The following is a 12,704-nucleotide window of genomic DNA, read 5'->3' as shown; positions in this document are numbered from 1 at the left end:
CTGAAATAGACCTATGCAAAGATTAGGAAGAATGGATCAATCAAATTTCTAACAGCAAAAGCACTCTTTGCCACACGGATTCAGCCTCGACTCCTAGAAATAGTTAATCTTCAAAAAAACCCAAATGCTTTTGGATCTGATGCAAATGCTGGAGAGAGGAAGTGAAATAGATGAAGAGATACCCATGTTTGCACTCTTCACTACACATTTGGCCTTTCTTTTTTACAAGAGAAAGTTATGAAAAACTACACTGAAGGTCAGAAAAACTAAACACAAAGGTCTGCTAGGCCAACATAGTTTTCTACAAATTAACGTCTTTATGAGGCGACAGCAGACTCAAGGCCCTCAACATACAGTCCTCTCATTTCTTGAAATTAAGTTCTTTCATCTTAGGGCTCAATCTCAAGGCCTCTTGAGACCTGATCCAATCGCAATTCCCTTTGTATGAGTGTCCATAAATATCACCTACATCAAATCCTATCATAGCCATCCTAAAATGTACACCAAATGTGAGGATTCAATTACCAATTGTGACATGGGGTATCAATCCAAGGCCTATCCCCATGCTTGGGAATTGGTGTGGCATCCAATTCATGTAGCAGTTGGAACGATGTCAGACAAAAGTTTCATCATGTACCACATTTTTGTGAGAGAATACACTATGCATGCAATGCAGTCAGCAAAAGCAATCTTCAACCAAGAATAGGTCATCTATCAGAGAGAAAGAGAGAGAGAGAGAGCAAGAGGAGACAACGTAGATCTATATAAATACAGCCTAATCATGCTGAAAATTGAAGCTCCACCATAGATGCAATTTCTGGAAACCATGCTTTCCTCTGCTGGATGTTAGTAGCCTTCCTTGCACTCCTAAGCAGGGATGTGCATTGTGAAGGAACAATGTACCACACTTCAATAATGCCTGAACACTCTTCCATAACTCTTGAGACACAATGTGAAGAGACCTATGAATGTGACGTAGGAGGGACGTGCAAGCCCCACATTATCTTGCCCATGCAATGGGTCGCTTTGGGCCAACCCTTGGCCTGAATCTACCAATAGTCCAACCTGGGGCCTATTTGCTGCTGACTGGCCAAAAATGCTAGGTGGCACTTTTGCCATGTCATCAGCTAACGCTACAACGTGATCTATAGTGCTTGGCATGTGGTTGTTGCTACGTCACCTATTGACATTTGCACACGGCTGTTTTTCCACATTAGTAGGTCACCGTACTACATATGTGGCTAATGAGACACATTACCTCTCGAGTCGTGTCCAAATGGTTGTGTGCCACATCATAAACCTTGTTGGTGACCGACAAAAACCACCCTCAACATGCAACCCCTCCCATAGTGATGATGGTGGATGGTTTCTCAATGATACACATATCTCATCTTCACACATGCCATAAAATGCTGATGGATTCTCTTCATATGGGAGACTTGTAGATGAGCAACTAAGCTATCACGTAAGGTCAACAAAGGGTGGAGCATTGACCTCCAACACCCAAACTCTAGACTATTGCTTGGGCCAAATGCTGAGAAGCTTCTAAGAATTGGTTCCCCTAGATCCTTAGCTTGCGCTCCCTCCAACATCTTTGCTGGTTGTTCCTCCACTTCCTCTTTATGTCTTGCATCCAAATAGCATGTACTACTGCTGGGGCTTAATCTTTCTCTGGACTATCATGCACTTGAAAGACGATGTCCTTGCTAACCACAATTTTCTAGGTGGTTGAATTTATCCCTAAAGTTTTTTGTTACACGCCAGATATTTTCAACTAGAAACCTGAATATTGGTTACGATACAAAATCACGGGCGATGGCACAATTATGTTCCACCCAGCTCACAGAAACCAGCAGAAACAGCTCGAAATCATCCCAAAATAAGGTGACCAGGTCCATGACTGAGGCACCTTGCTGCTGTTAGAAGGATCCAAGAGCACTCCAAGAGACAAAAAGCAGGATGGCTCATAAAAAACGAAGTGGAGAGCAACAGTTTCCGCAACGAAAATCGAGTTTTTGCCACAGAAATCGAGCCCCAAGGGTGCAAGAGCTGAGGAGAGGTGTGTGGGAGCAAGGGGCAGCCTTCTCTGATACCAAATGTTTAAGTTAGTGATGCAGACTCTCAGACATACTCTCAATTGAAGTAGGGGAAACCCTTCTCTTTGAATGGTGATTCTCTCTTCAATCGGATCTACAAATCATATCTTTGAAAACACATTATATCTACCTAGACTTCAATTCAAAGTCCTTTTGTAAGTCTCATGATTTGAAGGTCAACCGGGGTAAAACCAAGGTCATGATCTTCAATACATCTCCAGCCGTCGTGCGCCAAGAGCAGTTCACATTTGATGGGTCACCTGTTGAGATAGTTTCATCATACACCTATCTTGGGGTTGTCTTTTCCGGACCCATCTTCACACTAAGACCCGTGATGCAGGCACACTTGAGCAAAGGATATGCTTCATTGGCCAGACTAGAGAGGCACTGCTTCCACTCGCACTTTCAGGATCCACGGACCAAGGGGTTGCTTTTTGACTCCTTGGTCCACCCAGCAGGGATGTACGGCAGCCCATGTTGGGGGCTAGACTTGTCGGATACAGAGTGGGCCTGTGTGGAGTGGCTACAGGTTCTCATGTTATCACGGATGATTCATGGTAAGCCATCCGTTCCTCACCAGATCATTCAGGCTGAGTTTGGGTCACCCCCTTTACAGCTAGATGCTGCATTTTAGGTCATCACGTATCTGTACCGAGTCAGGGAGTATGGGGATTACACCTCTAGGTGTAGCACGCTACCATGGCTAGCTCTATCCTCTTCTATGGCACTTGCAGCAGGTGGGGACCAGAGGTGCTGGTATGCACGCACAGAGAGATGGTTTGAGCGACTGGGGATCTACATGGATAGTCTACCTCCCTTCCAATACAACATGGATGCTCCGTTTTCTCCCCTCCTATCACACGAGGTCAACCAGGTTGTCTGTGAGGATCTATTACAGCTACACACATTTCGGACCTGGTTGAGACCGAGTGAACTCCCGGTGAAGCTTAGCTTCTACAGAGATCACTTCTTACTTATCACAGCGGAGGGTTTCATTGACCCACCAGGATACACGCAGATTTACCTACCCCACTCACTAAGGATCTCTCTTGGGCAGTTCCGGGTCTCTTCACACAGACTTTGTATCAAGAGCGGCAGAGCATAGCAACTACCCAAGGAGAGGCGCATATGCACATTGTGTGACATGCAGGAGGTTGAGACAGAGGAGCACTTCACCTTCCGATGTCCTGTTTACTATGAGATCCGAGGGCGTTTCTACTGTCCCTTCAGAGATAGCTATGTGATTTTGGCCCGATTCCTCTCCTACCCAGACCAACGGTGTTTGGCAAGTTTCATTCATGATGTATCAGACACTGCGAGAGGATACTCCGAGCGCGGAGACAAGAGCAGACTTTTTCCTTGGCTGAACTCTCTTAGAGCTCTATCACGGAGTTCTTTCAGCCAGATCACATGGACCCCCACGAGATGAGTCCTCGACATGACCATGACCCGGAGCTTGTGACCCGACAGCTCAAACGGAGGGTTGACACACAGATCACACTTGGGCACATCCCCTCCCTCGAAGCCCGACCGACGGGGGTCACAGTAGCCCTGGTTAGACATAGAGCTACGAACAGGAGACGTGCCAAGTTTGCACCTTTGAGTGGCCGACAACACTCTATTGCCGATTTCATGCCCCCACAACTCATTTGTACCAAGTTTTTCACAATCTCATAGACCCATCGGTCTTCCGAAGACTTTAATAAACTTTCTTTCTTTCTGGCATTCCTACATAACTCCTAACCAATCCTTGCAGCACCTCATATCTTCGAAGTTAGTCTGACAATCATACATACTCCTAGCCAATCCTTGGCATCTCATATCATCGTAAGTCTTCCCAAGACACATGCTTAGGGTTTGACTAAGTCATGGATTCAACTCAAACCTCGACTTTGTCAAAACTGATTATGGATAGGTTTTGATTGAAGTTGGACCTCTAATTGATCAAAGCTTACTATACTACTGAATTCCCATGTGAAATATTTGTTAGATCTTTCCATTCCTCTACAAATATCAACATATTTATTTATTCTTGTACACAAAGAAGAATAGTAGATGCACTCTAAAAACAAGAGAGAATTCTAATTCATGAGCCAAACATTGTAATAAGTCGAGAACTAAGTATCGTGTAGATACAAGAGGATACTTTCCAAATCTCAAATAGTCTATGGGCATCAGCAGGTATATCTACACACATCTCGATTCCTGAAGAGTTGTATGAGGACATCACTAAAATCGAAACATGCTCTATCCTAAGCACATCTGATGGTCCTTTTAATAGAAGCAAGGGGTCTACTACGCATATCCTAATCCTACAAGTTTGTTTAAATTGTAGTTGTTCCATGTCTTCTAAATTCTAGGGACACCAAAGATTTAGACTCAAGTGCCTATGTAAGCATAATCAAGCTATGGTTTATAGCCATATGCTTATTATAATTGTGGTCCTCCACTGGAATACCTCTCTCAATCTGGTGGTCCTCATGAGGCGCACCTCCTCGACATATGATCAATCAACCAAGCTTAGACTCCGTTTCCTTTCAAAGAAGCTGCTTGCCTTCAAGTGTCCTGTCAACTTTGAGCTTTGGCCACAAACTAAGTCCAGTTCAAATATATACCTAGATGAATCCAGGAACATTCCCAAACTCATCCTCTAAAAACACAACATAGTGCAGTTTCAATCTCATGAGAGTCACTCACAAGGTTGAAAACCATAAACTCCATCATGCATAGCAGGGACTAGCTACTATGACATCCCCACTGACGTCATCAGCGCCCAACAGTGGGTGTAGACCATAGTATAAAAATATGCTCTCACACATACAAATCCACACACCCACACATACTTGAGCATCCATTTATACAAAGTCTTCGTACTGAGTTTCTGTCGGCACTCCGGAGGTGAAGGGCAGACTCAGCCATGATGAAGGCTAGCACTAAAGGAGAAGGCTAATCAAAAGGTAGTCCAAAATCTCTTCATTCAAGCTACAACTGCTTGTGAAGTCTAAACATTTTCATTTTAGTCTCTCCCCAACGAGCATCTAAATCTAAATCTAGCTGATAGGGCAACGCACCATTTAAGATAGAAAGAATTATCACAATACCAGCAGGCCGCAACTTGGACGAAAACTTCACAAGGTGAAATTTGCATGTCCGCTAATACGGCAAATACTTGAATTACCTATCCTCTCACACAAATTGTGTTACCTATCTTTGGTTATCTTGGTCCCGGATAATCTTGTGGCAAATACCTTGTTTCCACTCAAACTTATTGTCTTGGTTAGCACTTAACCGCGTAGTACCGGTCCCCGGACATACAATTATTGGCCGATTCAATCAAATTGTAGGTTTGTGGATATCAAAATTTTTATTTTATTTGAGTTTTGCAAGAAAGAAAAGCTCTAGTAAGCGTGAGTTAAATCTTGTAAGAAAAATCATGCTGTCATAACTCCGGAGAGTGGAAATGTCATGAAGGCCCTATAGTGGTATTTTTTATTAATAGACCATGGTTCCACTCTCTCATGAAGCTCTCCTAGCCATTGTGGCATGTGAGAAGCTCTGAATTTTGTCCCAAATGGCCATGAGGATGTGAATAATGTCCTACATATTGGTACTATATTTAGAAAGATAATCTGAGGAATTACTCTCTTATCAAAAATGACCCTGTTCCAATCTCCTACCTCGTAAGACACCTAAGGACCTGATGTCAATCTCAAATACTTTGCTAGTGGAATAGCAATAATTTTCATGTACTTTTAGGTCAACCTACTTGAAAGTCTAGACATAGGATGTGCATCAAAAGACAATATTTTTTAAAATACATGTTTATAAAACATTTCATAGTTTCTCTTGACAAAAAAAAGCCTTTTATATTTCCTTGTCCAGGATTTCAAAATGTGTAACATGCTAGAAGAAATATACTCATATACAACAAGAATTGAATTTTGCATTCATTGCATCTACAAGAGTATATTACTTTTCATCATTCCTAAGGAAAAACGGTCTGTATGCTTAAAAGGATCACAAAAGTATTTCTAATTGCAAAGCTAAGGCAGTTAGTTTCTCTAGTCATCTAAGTCACAATTTGAATGCCACCTTAGTTGATGCAACCAGAACCTAGTTCAAGAATGTCAAATAGCAACAAGTATAATATTCAGTCCCAAAAAATGATGTTCTAACTCTGGAAAACAGGAATGTATCCGTCCATCTTCGTTCCTCCTGGGTACTCTTTCTGGAGTATTTGCATCTATCTCTTTTGGTTTTTCTAAGTTTTTTAACTTCATGCAAAAAGCATGCTCGTGATTGAAAGAAACAGCATATTTTAATTTACACCTAACATTGTTTCAATTATCAACCAACTCACAATGCAGGGAAACAGGTTTTTACTGAGCAACTATTATATCTGTCTAAGAACACAATCATCAACAAGGGCCTGCAGATTACCTGACCCATTTGACCAAAACCAATGATGACAACAGGATCATTGACCTCAAAGGCTTCTTCATTCATAATCTGTTCCACATAGAACGTTTCAGCAAAACATGTTAGTATAAAATAAGTTTTCCCTATTTCCAGAAGACAGAAATCTCACCCCCCAAAAATTTCCACCTTTGCAACCCCAGATCACTTACATTTCCCTGAGGGATATCAAAGCGTGTCTCAATTATTTCTGCCACCTTCTGACCCAGTTCATTCAAGAAGGGAGTTAGAGACATGGAGAGAACAACAACAATGATCAAAAGCCTGTTCAGCTCCAATGGCAGTACTCCCAATCTGAAACATATGGACTGGCGATAAGTCTACAAACAGAAGCTACGGAGCTTAATTAATATAGAAGTGCATGCCCTATCAAACAAAGAATCCTTACCTCTAAAAAAAGAGATGGCATTCACATTTTTTCATAAATTACGATGTTAGCTAGGGAGATAGCCAGATTTTTTTAATTCTCGCGATTTAAGCCCTGGTCAAGTAGCAGAGCTAAATAAAAATAGAACCCTGATACTGTTATCATGAATCTGGACTCACAAGTAAGATGGATGAAAAACCTGTTAGCAAGAGAGAAGACAACAAATGCAAACTCCCCCCCTTGTGAGAGCAGTAGACCAATGCGCACACTTTCTGGTAGAGAAAGCCCAACACGGGGTCCCACTGCTGTAATAATTGCTGTCTTGATAGCAATTAATCCTCCTAGAAGCGTCAACACATTTGGCCATTCCCGAATCAAGAGCTGAAAACAGAAAGTGTCATCAAGTCAAAAACAATTCTCAAAACCCGCCTCCATCAACATGAAATACTGAGATATCTTTCTTGTACTTTCTTGGTATTCAAAGATGGAAATCGCATCATTGTCATTAAGAGATGCTTTTACACCATTCAAAGGCAAGTATCCTACTTTTTTCGTCAATTCTTTTGTCATTGGACCTGTCCATCAGTAAATAGCATCTCCCTTTTTATATTCCTGAGTAATTTTCTGTTTCTAATCGGCCACAACTCCCTCCAAAATGTCCTGGAGTTGTTTAACCTTCTTCGTAAGATCCAAAAGCTCCAGATTATGATATGGAATGCATTTCATATTGCAATAATGAATACTATATTTTGTCGCTTGTGAGGAGTAACCTGCTTACTCAAGAAGCTTTGAGGCATGAATGTACAACACAGAAAAGAGGGAGCACCAATTTGCAATAGCTGATTTCATTTATCTTTTTAGCATATAATGAGATAAAAACATTCCGATGTTTTCACCCACAGAATGATTGCCAGCATTGAAACTCGGCTATAGTCAATTGATATAGCATTCAATTGTCAGTCTTTTGGTTTTAAAGACAAAGGCCAGAAACCTATTCTACTTTAAAGCAATACATTCATTTCAAACTCGAAGAAAACACAATGTCGGCAGAACAGAAGTACTTCCTTGATATAGCACAGGCAATGAAAGCAGCTTGGACAGGACACCAAAAAATGTACCAAGCAAGAAAGAGAAAATGGGGTCATGAAAAGGGATAGGCGACTGAACACCATGCCCCAACCAGCCAGCCAATAGACATGACACAAGTCTTTCTCACAAAAAATGAGAATGTGATTCATTTGTCAGCTATGCATTCAGCTGTTAATTACAACACTTCAGCATTTTCTTCCATAAGAGGATTACTGGTATAACGGTCAGACCTGGATGTCAATTGATGTCCCTGTTGTGACAAAAAAAAGACCAAGCAGCAATCCCCTGAATGGCCGAATTTCAGCCTCTATTTGTGTTCGAAAATTAGTCTCTGCCAGCAGAGCACCAGCAAGAAAAGCCCCCAGCTGTTCAAATGGAATGAACTCTTTATTACATGAACTATGAAAATTAATTCATGACATTATCATTAACAACATTGAAATCTAGAAACCTGTTATTTACCGTATCACTGAAACCAAGTTTTTGGGTGACTAGAGAGGTCCCAGTCACTGTCAAGAGGCAAAGTGCGTTGAAAGCTTCTGCGCTCCTTGAATCAGCCACAATCTGCAGTGCAAGGAATCCACAAAACTCAACAAACGGCACTCAGAATTTTCTTCAGCAACATTTTGAGATATCGCAGGTTCACCTCAAAGATCCTACGAAGAAAGATTTGACCACCAAGGGAAAGGGCACCTAGACCACCAAGAGCTTTGAGACTTTCTGCAGCCAAAAGTGGCCAAACGCTTTCTTTCCCCAGAGTCTGCATTAATCCAATTCAAATCAAGTCCATCTAAAACTACATGAAGAAGAAGCAATGAAATATAAGGACAATTTGTAAACTGTCGTGTAAGAAAGATGCAATACCCCACTTTCAAGTATTGGCAATATCACTAATAATGGAACAACAGCAATGTCCTGCAAAATGATATATTAAAACTGCACATATTACTGCAACCTGGGGTTTGTCAGCTTGCAAGAACATGAGAACGCTAATAGAATATAGTTTTATAATGGCACCACCCAAAACCACCCTATCTGACCATAACTTCAAAAGACTTCATGTGAGTGAAGGAAGAAATTGCCTGAAATAGAAGGATTCCAAGTGTAGCTGAACCAAGTCGAGTAGGTAGCTCACCTTTCTCAGCAAGAAGCTGGAAAAGTCAAATCATTACAATTGAAACCTGTCAGTAATGCAATCATTGAATCCTGGATACATACTGGTAGAGTCACAATAAGCACTTCAACCAAGAAACTATCATGTCTGTGCAATAACTAGCCAGCTACCAACACCTACAACAAACCATGTTCAGGTCTACAACATACAGCAATCATCTTTTAGAAATTTCTATTTGACCAGATGCCTCAAATGGGAACTTTGTTTGTCAAAAGAAATTAGAAGTCATTAGCGAGCTCACTTCTAGTATGCATTGTAACATTAGATGATCAAAGTCTGAGAACTCTTAGGTGCGTGAGGGCTAAACACATGAACGGTTAAGAGATACCGTCAGTAGTCCACATTGTGCCCCCTTTAAACAAGATCCATGGAGCATCACGATGCCTTGTCATATTCACCTTTAGATGCTGCTGAAAATAATGCTGTGTGATGATCAAGGGTTTCCTAGAATGCATGAGCATAGACCATATACCTTAATACATTAGCCTGTGCGAGAAGTCCTAGACACTCAAATTGCAGTTATGAAGGACCAAGATGCCTTGTCAAATTTAGCACAAACGATGCTGAGGGTAGTAGCTTTTCTGAGATAGAGTCATGGATTTACTCCAGATGTCAGAGCTCTCCACACAGGCATCCCCTTCCATATCATATCTATCTTGAATTGCGCTTATTAGAAGGGTCATTCAAGGCAAGTAGACATAAGCTTGCTTGGTTGATTCTCTTATTTTCCATGCAGCTAGCAATAAAGGGAGATGAGGGCTCGTATGCAGGTGTGACCAAATATTTTCACTCACTGGTATGCCCATAGAGCACCCCCACCCAACACCATGACTTGCTGGATTCGCCCATGTTGTACTTGACACACCAAGAGACCCACCAAATAAGGAAGGTTTTGGGTACGTTGTACATTGATTGGACCTGCCATTGTGAGCACTCAGCACTCAGATGGCATGTTACGGAGAGTGCTTCCTCCACTTATTGAGGTTTCATTCAGATACGGGAAATGCCTTCACACCTCTTCTTTTCTTCTTTATTGTCGCTATTTACCATGGAAACATGAGAGACCAAGATAAATAGACAATAAAACTGCTGGCATGAAAGCATTCCGGTTCTTTCATGTAAATAAACTGTGTCACCTGTGCTTATGACCATTAAAAGTTGACAACAATCCATTTTCCACCAATAATTCTCTGGTGCATACAGGTCAGAAGTTTAAGGGCAGTGATTGGTTGCTTTCTTTTCCATATAATAGACCAGACAAACCTGCAGGACAAAAGCCGACGATGACATAGAGAGTGCAGCACCAATAACAACAGCTTCATCTATTGTTCGAATGTTCACCTGTGATTCACAAGTTGTACTGAGGAACATTAGTTCGAACACTGTGTAACTGCCCTTTTCATTCTTCAAACAAAAGGACATTTCGAAGTACATTTCTTAGCCTTTAGTGTCCTTTCAATGAGAACTCATTGAGTGCCCTTTGGACTATTTGGAATTCGTGGACAATGAACGTATACAAATAATAAGCTCATGAACCAGACAAGCATTCACGGGAGACCAAAAATGACACGTGCAATCTTATCACTGCAATGCTTTAAAAAAATGCACGAACTTCTCACATTTGTTGAATGTCTTACCAGATCTGGCCTTGAATGAAACAAAAATTCCAAGACTTTGGTCCCGATGGCACCATTGGGTGGAAGTTCAAAAGCTGTGAAGGCCAAAGTGGACAATAAAACCTGTGCAAAAACCAAATGAATAAGAGCATTCCAAGCAGACCTATACACAAAAAAGTTCAAGTGCAAGTAATAACATGAAAATTTGTACTTTAGTCTGTCCTTCTCACATGATGTGAACATCTACAAATGACAAGTAAAAGGATCAAACCTGTGCAAGGCCCATTCCAAAAGCAAACTTGGCGAGCGCTCTTAACCGTGCCAAAGATAACTCCAAACCCATTTCGAAAAGCTAGATTTGCAAAACCATCATTAGCACTTGAATGGAGATATACATATATCTAGATGAAGCCAGGAACATTATAGCACAATCTGTAAATTTACTTTAATAAATCAAATGTATGAGTCTAATCCACAAACTTGGCTTCATTACACCCCGTAATGATGCCTAGTCATTACAGAAAAGGATAAGCACATCAAAACCCTTTTTCAAAATTTCAGAATGAGAAGACTTACATGTGTTCGATGAATTTGGCACAAGTGAACACAAAGGATGCCATTGAACATAATGTACAGGCTTAGCTTCAGTATAGCCAAATAAATCAAGTCTTCATAAAAGAAAACCATACATTAAAATTTTGGCAATGTGGTATGGAACTTAAATCAGTTTATACATTTAGCCCTGAGTGTGTTGGAAGTTGTTTTATTTTTGTTTTGTTCTGTTATTTTTTGGGGTGGGGGATTATGCCCATGGACAAAGGCATTCGCTGATTAGAGTTGAGAGAAGAACTCAGGCTCATTTTGCCAAGGGAAGGGAGGAATCCCAACCAATTGAGTATGAATTGTAGATCCAATTATTGATCTAGATGCCTTAAATCTAAAGAAAGCACATTTTAAAATATCACAATAACATCAACACTTGACATCCTTTCAGTGGCTTTAGACATTTGATGATCGAAGATATTTGGTCACCCCCCTGCTGTGTGGAGTTATCTTGCCTTTCCTTTTATAAAAGCTTCTAGAATAGACTATCTAGTTAGTTGTGCTCTGCTCATAGTGTGAGAAGGTAAACCTCCCAAGATCCCATCTTAATGCGAGGATATACTCAGTTAGAATTTCCAGTATTCCGTTGAGTGCGCTTGCACTGCTCCAGTGGGTTCACCGAACAGTCGTTAGGAAAGGTCACTATCAAGCAAAACTACTCTCCAAGCCTTGAAAATGCAACAAAAATACAAATAGAAGTAGCCCTCATGAATAATTTTTTAACAAGAAAAGGTTGAAAGCATTGATAACACACAATACTGCATATGCCTACAAAGGACTAAGATATATCCACCCTTACAAACCAAGAAGCTTTTGGAAACCCAAGCAAGAATTGGGGAGACGGTGGAAAAGAAAACAATTTTGAAGGCGCCACACAATAAAACATCCCAAAGCTTCTAATACTCCACTTTTGATGAAAAGTATAAATGTACTTACAAGGAAAAGAATGCCCAATTCAGATAACGCCTTGACATCGATGATATTTCGTATTAAACCCAACTGGTTTAGTACAACGCCAGAAAGAAAGAACCCCAAAATCTGAAACATAATTACTCTGAAGTGAATTAGACAGATTGGAAAACAGTCAATCTGAGGCTATAAAGAACTTTTAATACTCAAAGATATGACAATTCATTTTATGACATGTCAGTCAGTTACTTGGGCAGTTAATGCATTATTTAACTATAGCCATGGGGATTCCCCTTTGGAACAGAAGGAAAGAAAAACATAATTGAACATTCTTTGCAGTATAAACAGGTTGGCATTCCTGAACAGAATCTCGT

At 40.8% G+C, this 12,704-nt stretch overlaps 1 protein-coding gene across 2 annotated transcripts in view; it reads right to left on the bottom strand.

The window, feature by feature from the left end:
- Positions 1 to 12,704, bottom strand: part of KEA3 (K+ efflux antiporter 3) — a 62,854-nt gene that overhangs the window by 21,268 nt on the left and 28,882 nt on the right. For both annotated transcript variants that reach the window (XM_087374599.1, XM_087374600.1), the window contains 12 exons: positions 12,358 to 12,459; positions 11,090 to 11,170; positions 10,840 to 10,941; positions 10,466 to 10,543; positions 9,111 to 9,179; positions 8,893 to 8,943; positions 8,675 to 8,788; positions 8,491 to 8,592; positions 8,259 to 8,393; positions 7,139 to 7,320; positions 6,725 to 6,866; positions 6,537 to 6,605 (listed from right to left, as the gene is read on the bottom strand). In XM_087374599.1, coding sequence (XP_087230725.1) covers positions 6,537 to 6,605; positions 6,725 to 6,866; positions 7,139 to 7,320; positions 8,259 to 8,393; positions 8,491 to 8,592; positions 8,675 to 8,788; positions 8,893 to 8,943; positions 9,111 to 9,179; positions 10,466 to 10,543; positions 10,840 to 10,941; positions 11,090 to 11,170; positions 12,358 to 12,459 — 1,227 coding nt within the window. The remainder of the gene's footprint in view (positions 1 to 6,536; positions 6,606 to 6,724; positions 6,867 to 7,138; positions 7,321 to 8,258; positions 8,394 to 8,490; positions 8,593 to 8,674; positions 8,789 to 8,892; positions 8,944 to 9,110; positions 9,180 to 10,465; positions 10,544 to 10,839; positions 10,942 to 11,089; positions 11,171 to 12,357; positions 12,460 to 12,704) is intronic.

This window comes from Dipteris shenzhenensis, chromosome 5 (genome assembly GCF_047967505.1).
Source record: "Dipteris shenzhenensis isolate YYH24624 ecotype China chromosome 5, Dip_SZ_1.0, whole genome shotgun sequence".
Lineage (NCBI taxonomy): Eukaryota > Viridiplantae > Streptophyta > Polypodiopsida > Gleicheniales > Dipteridaceae > Dipteris > Dipteris shenzhenensis.
Note: the sequence above shows the minus strand (reverse complement) of the source record. Positions and strands in the feature narration are given on the sequence as shown.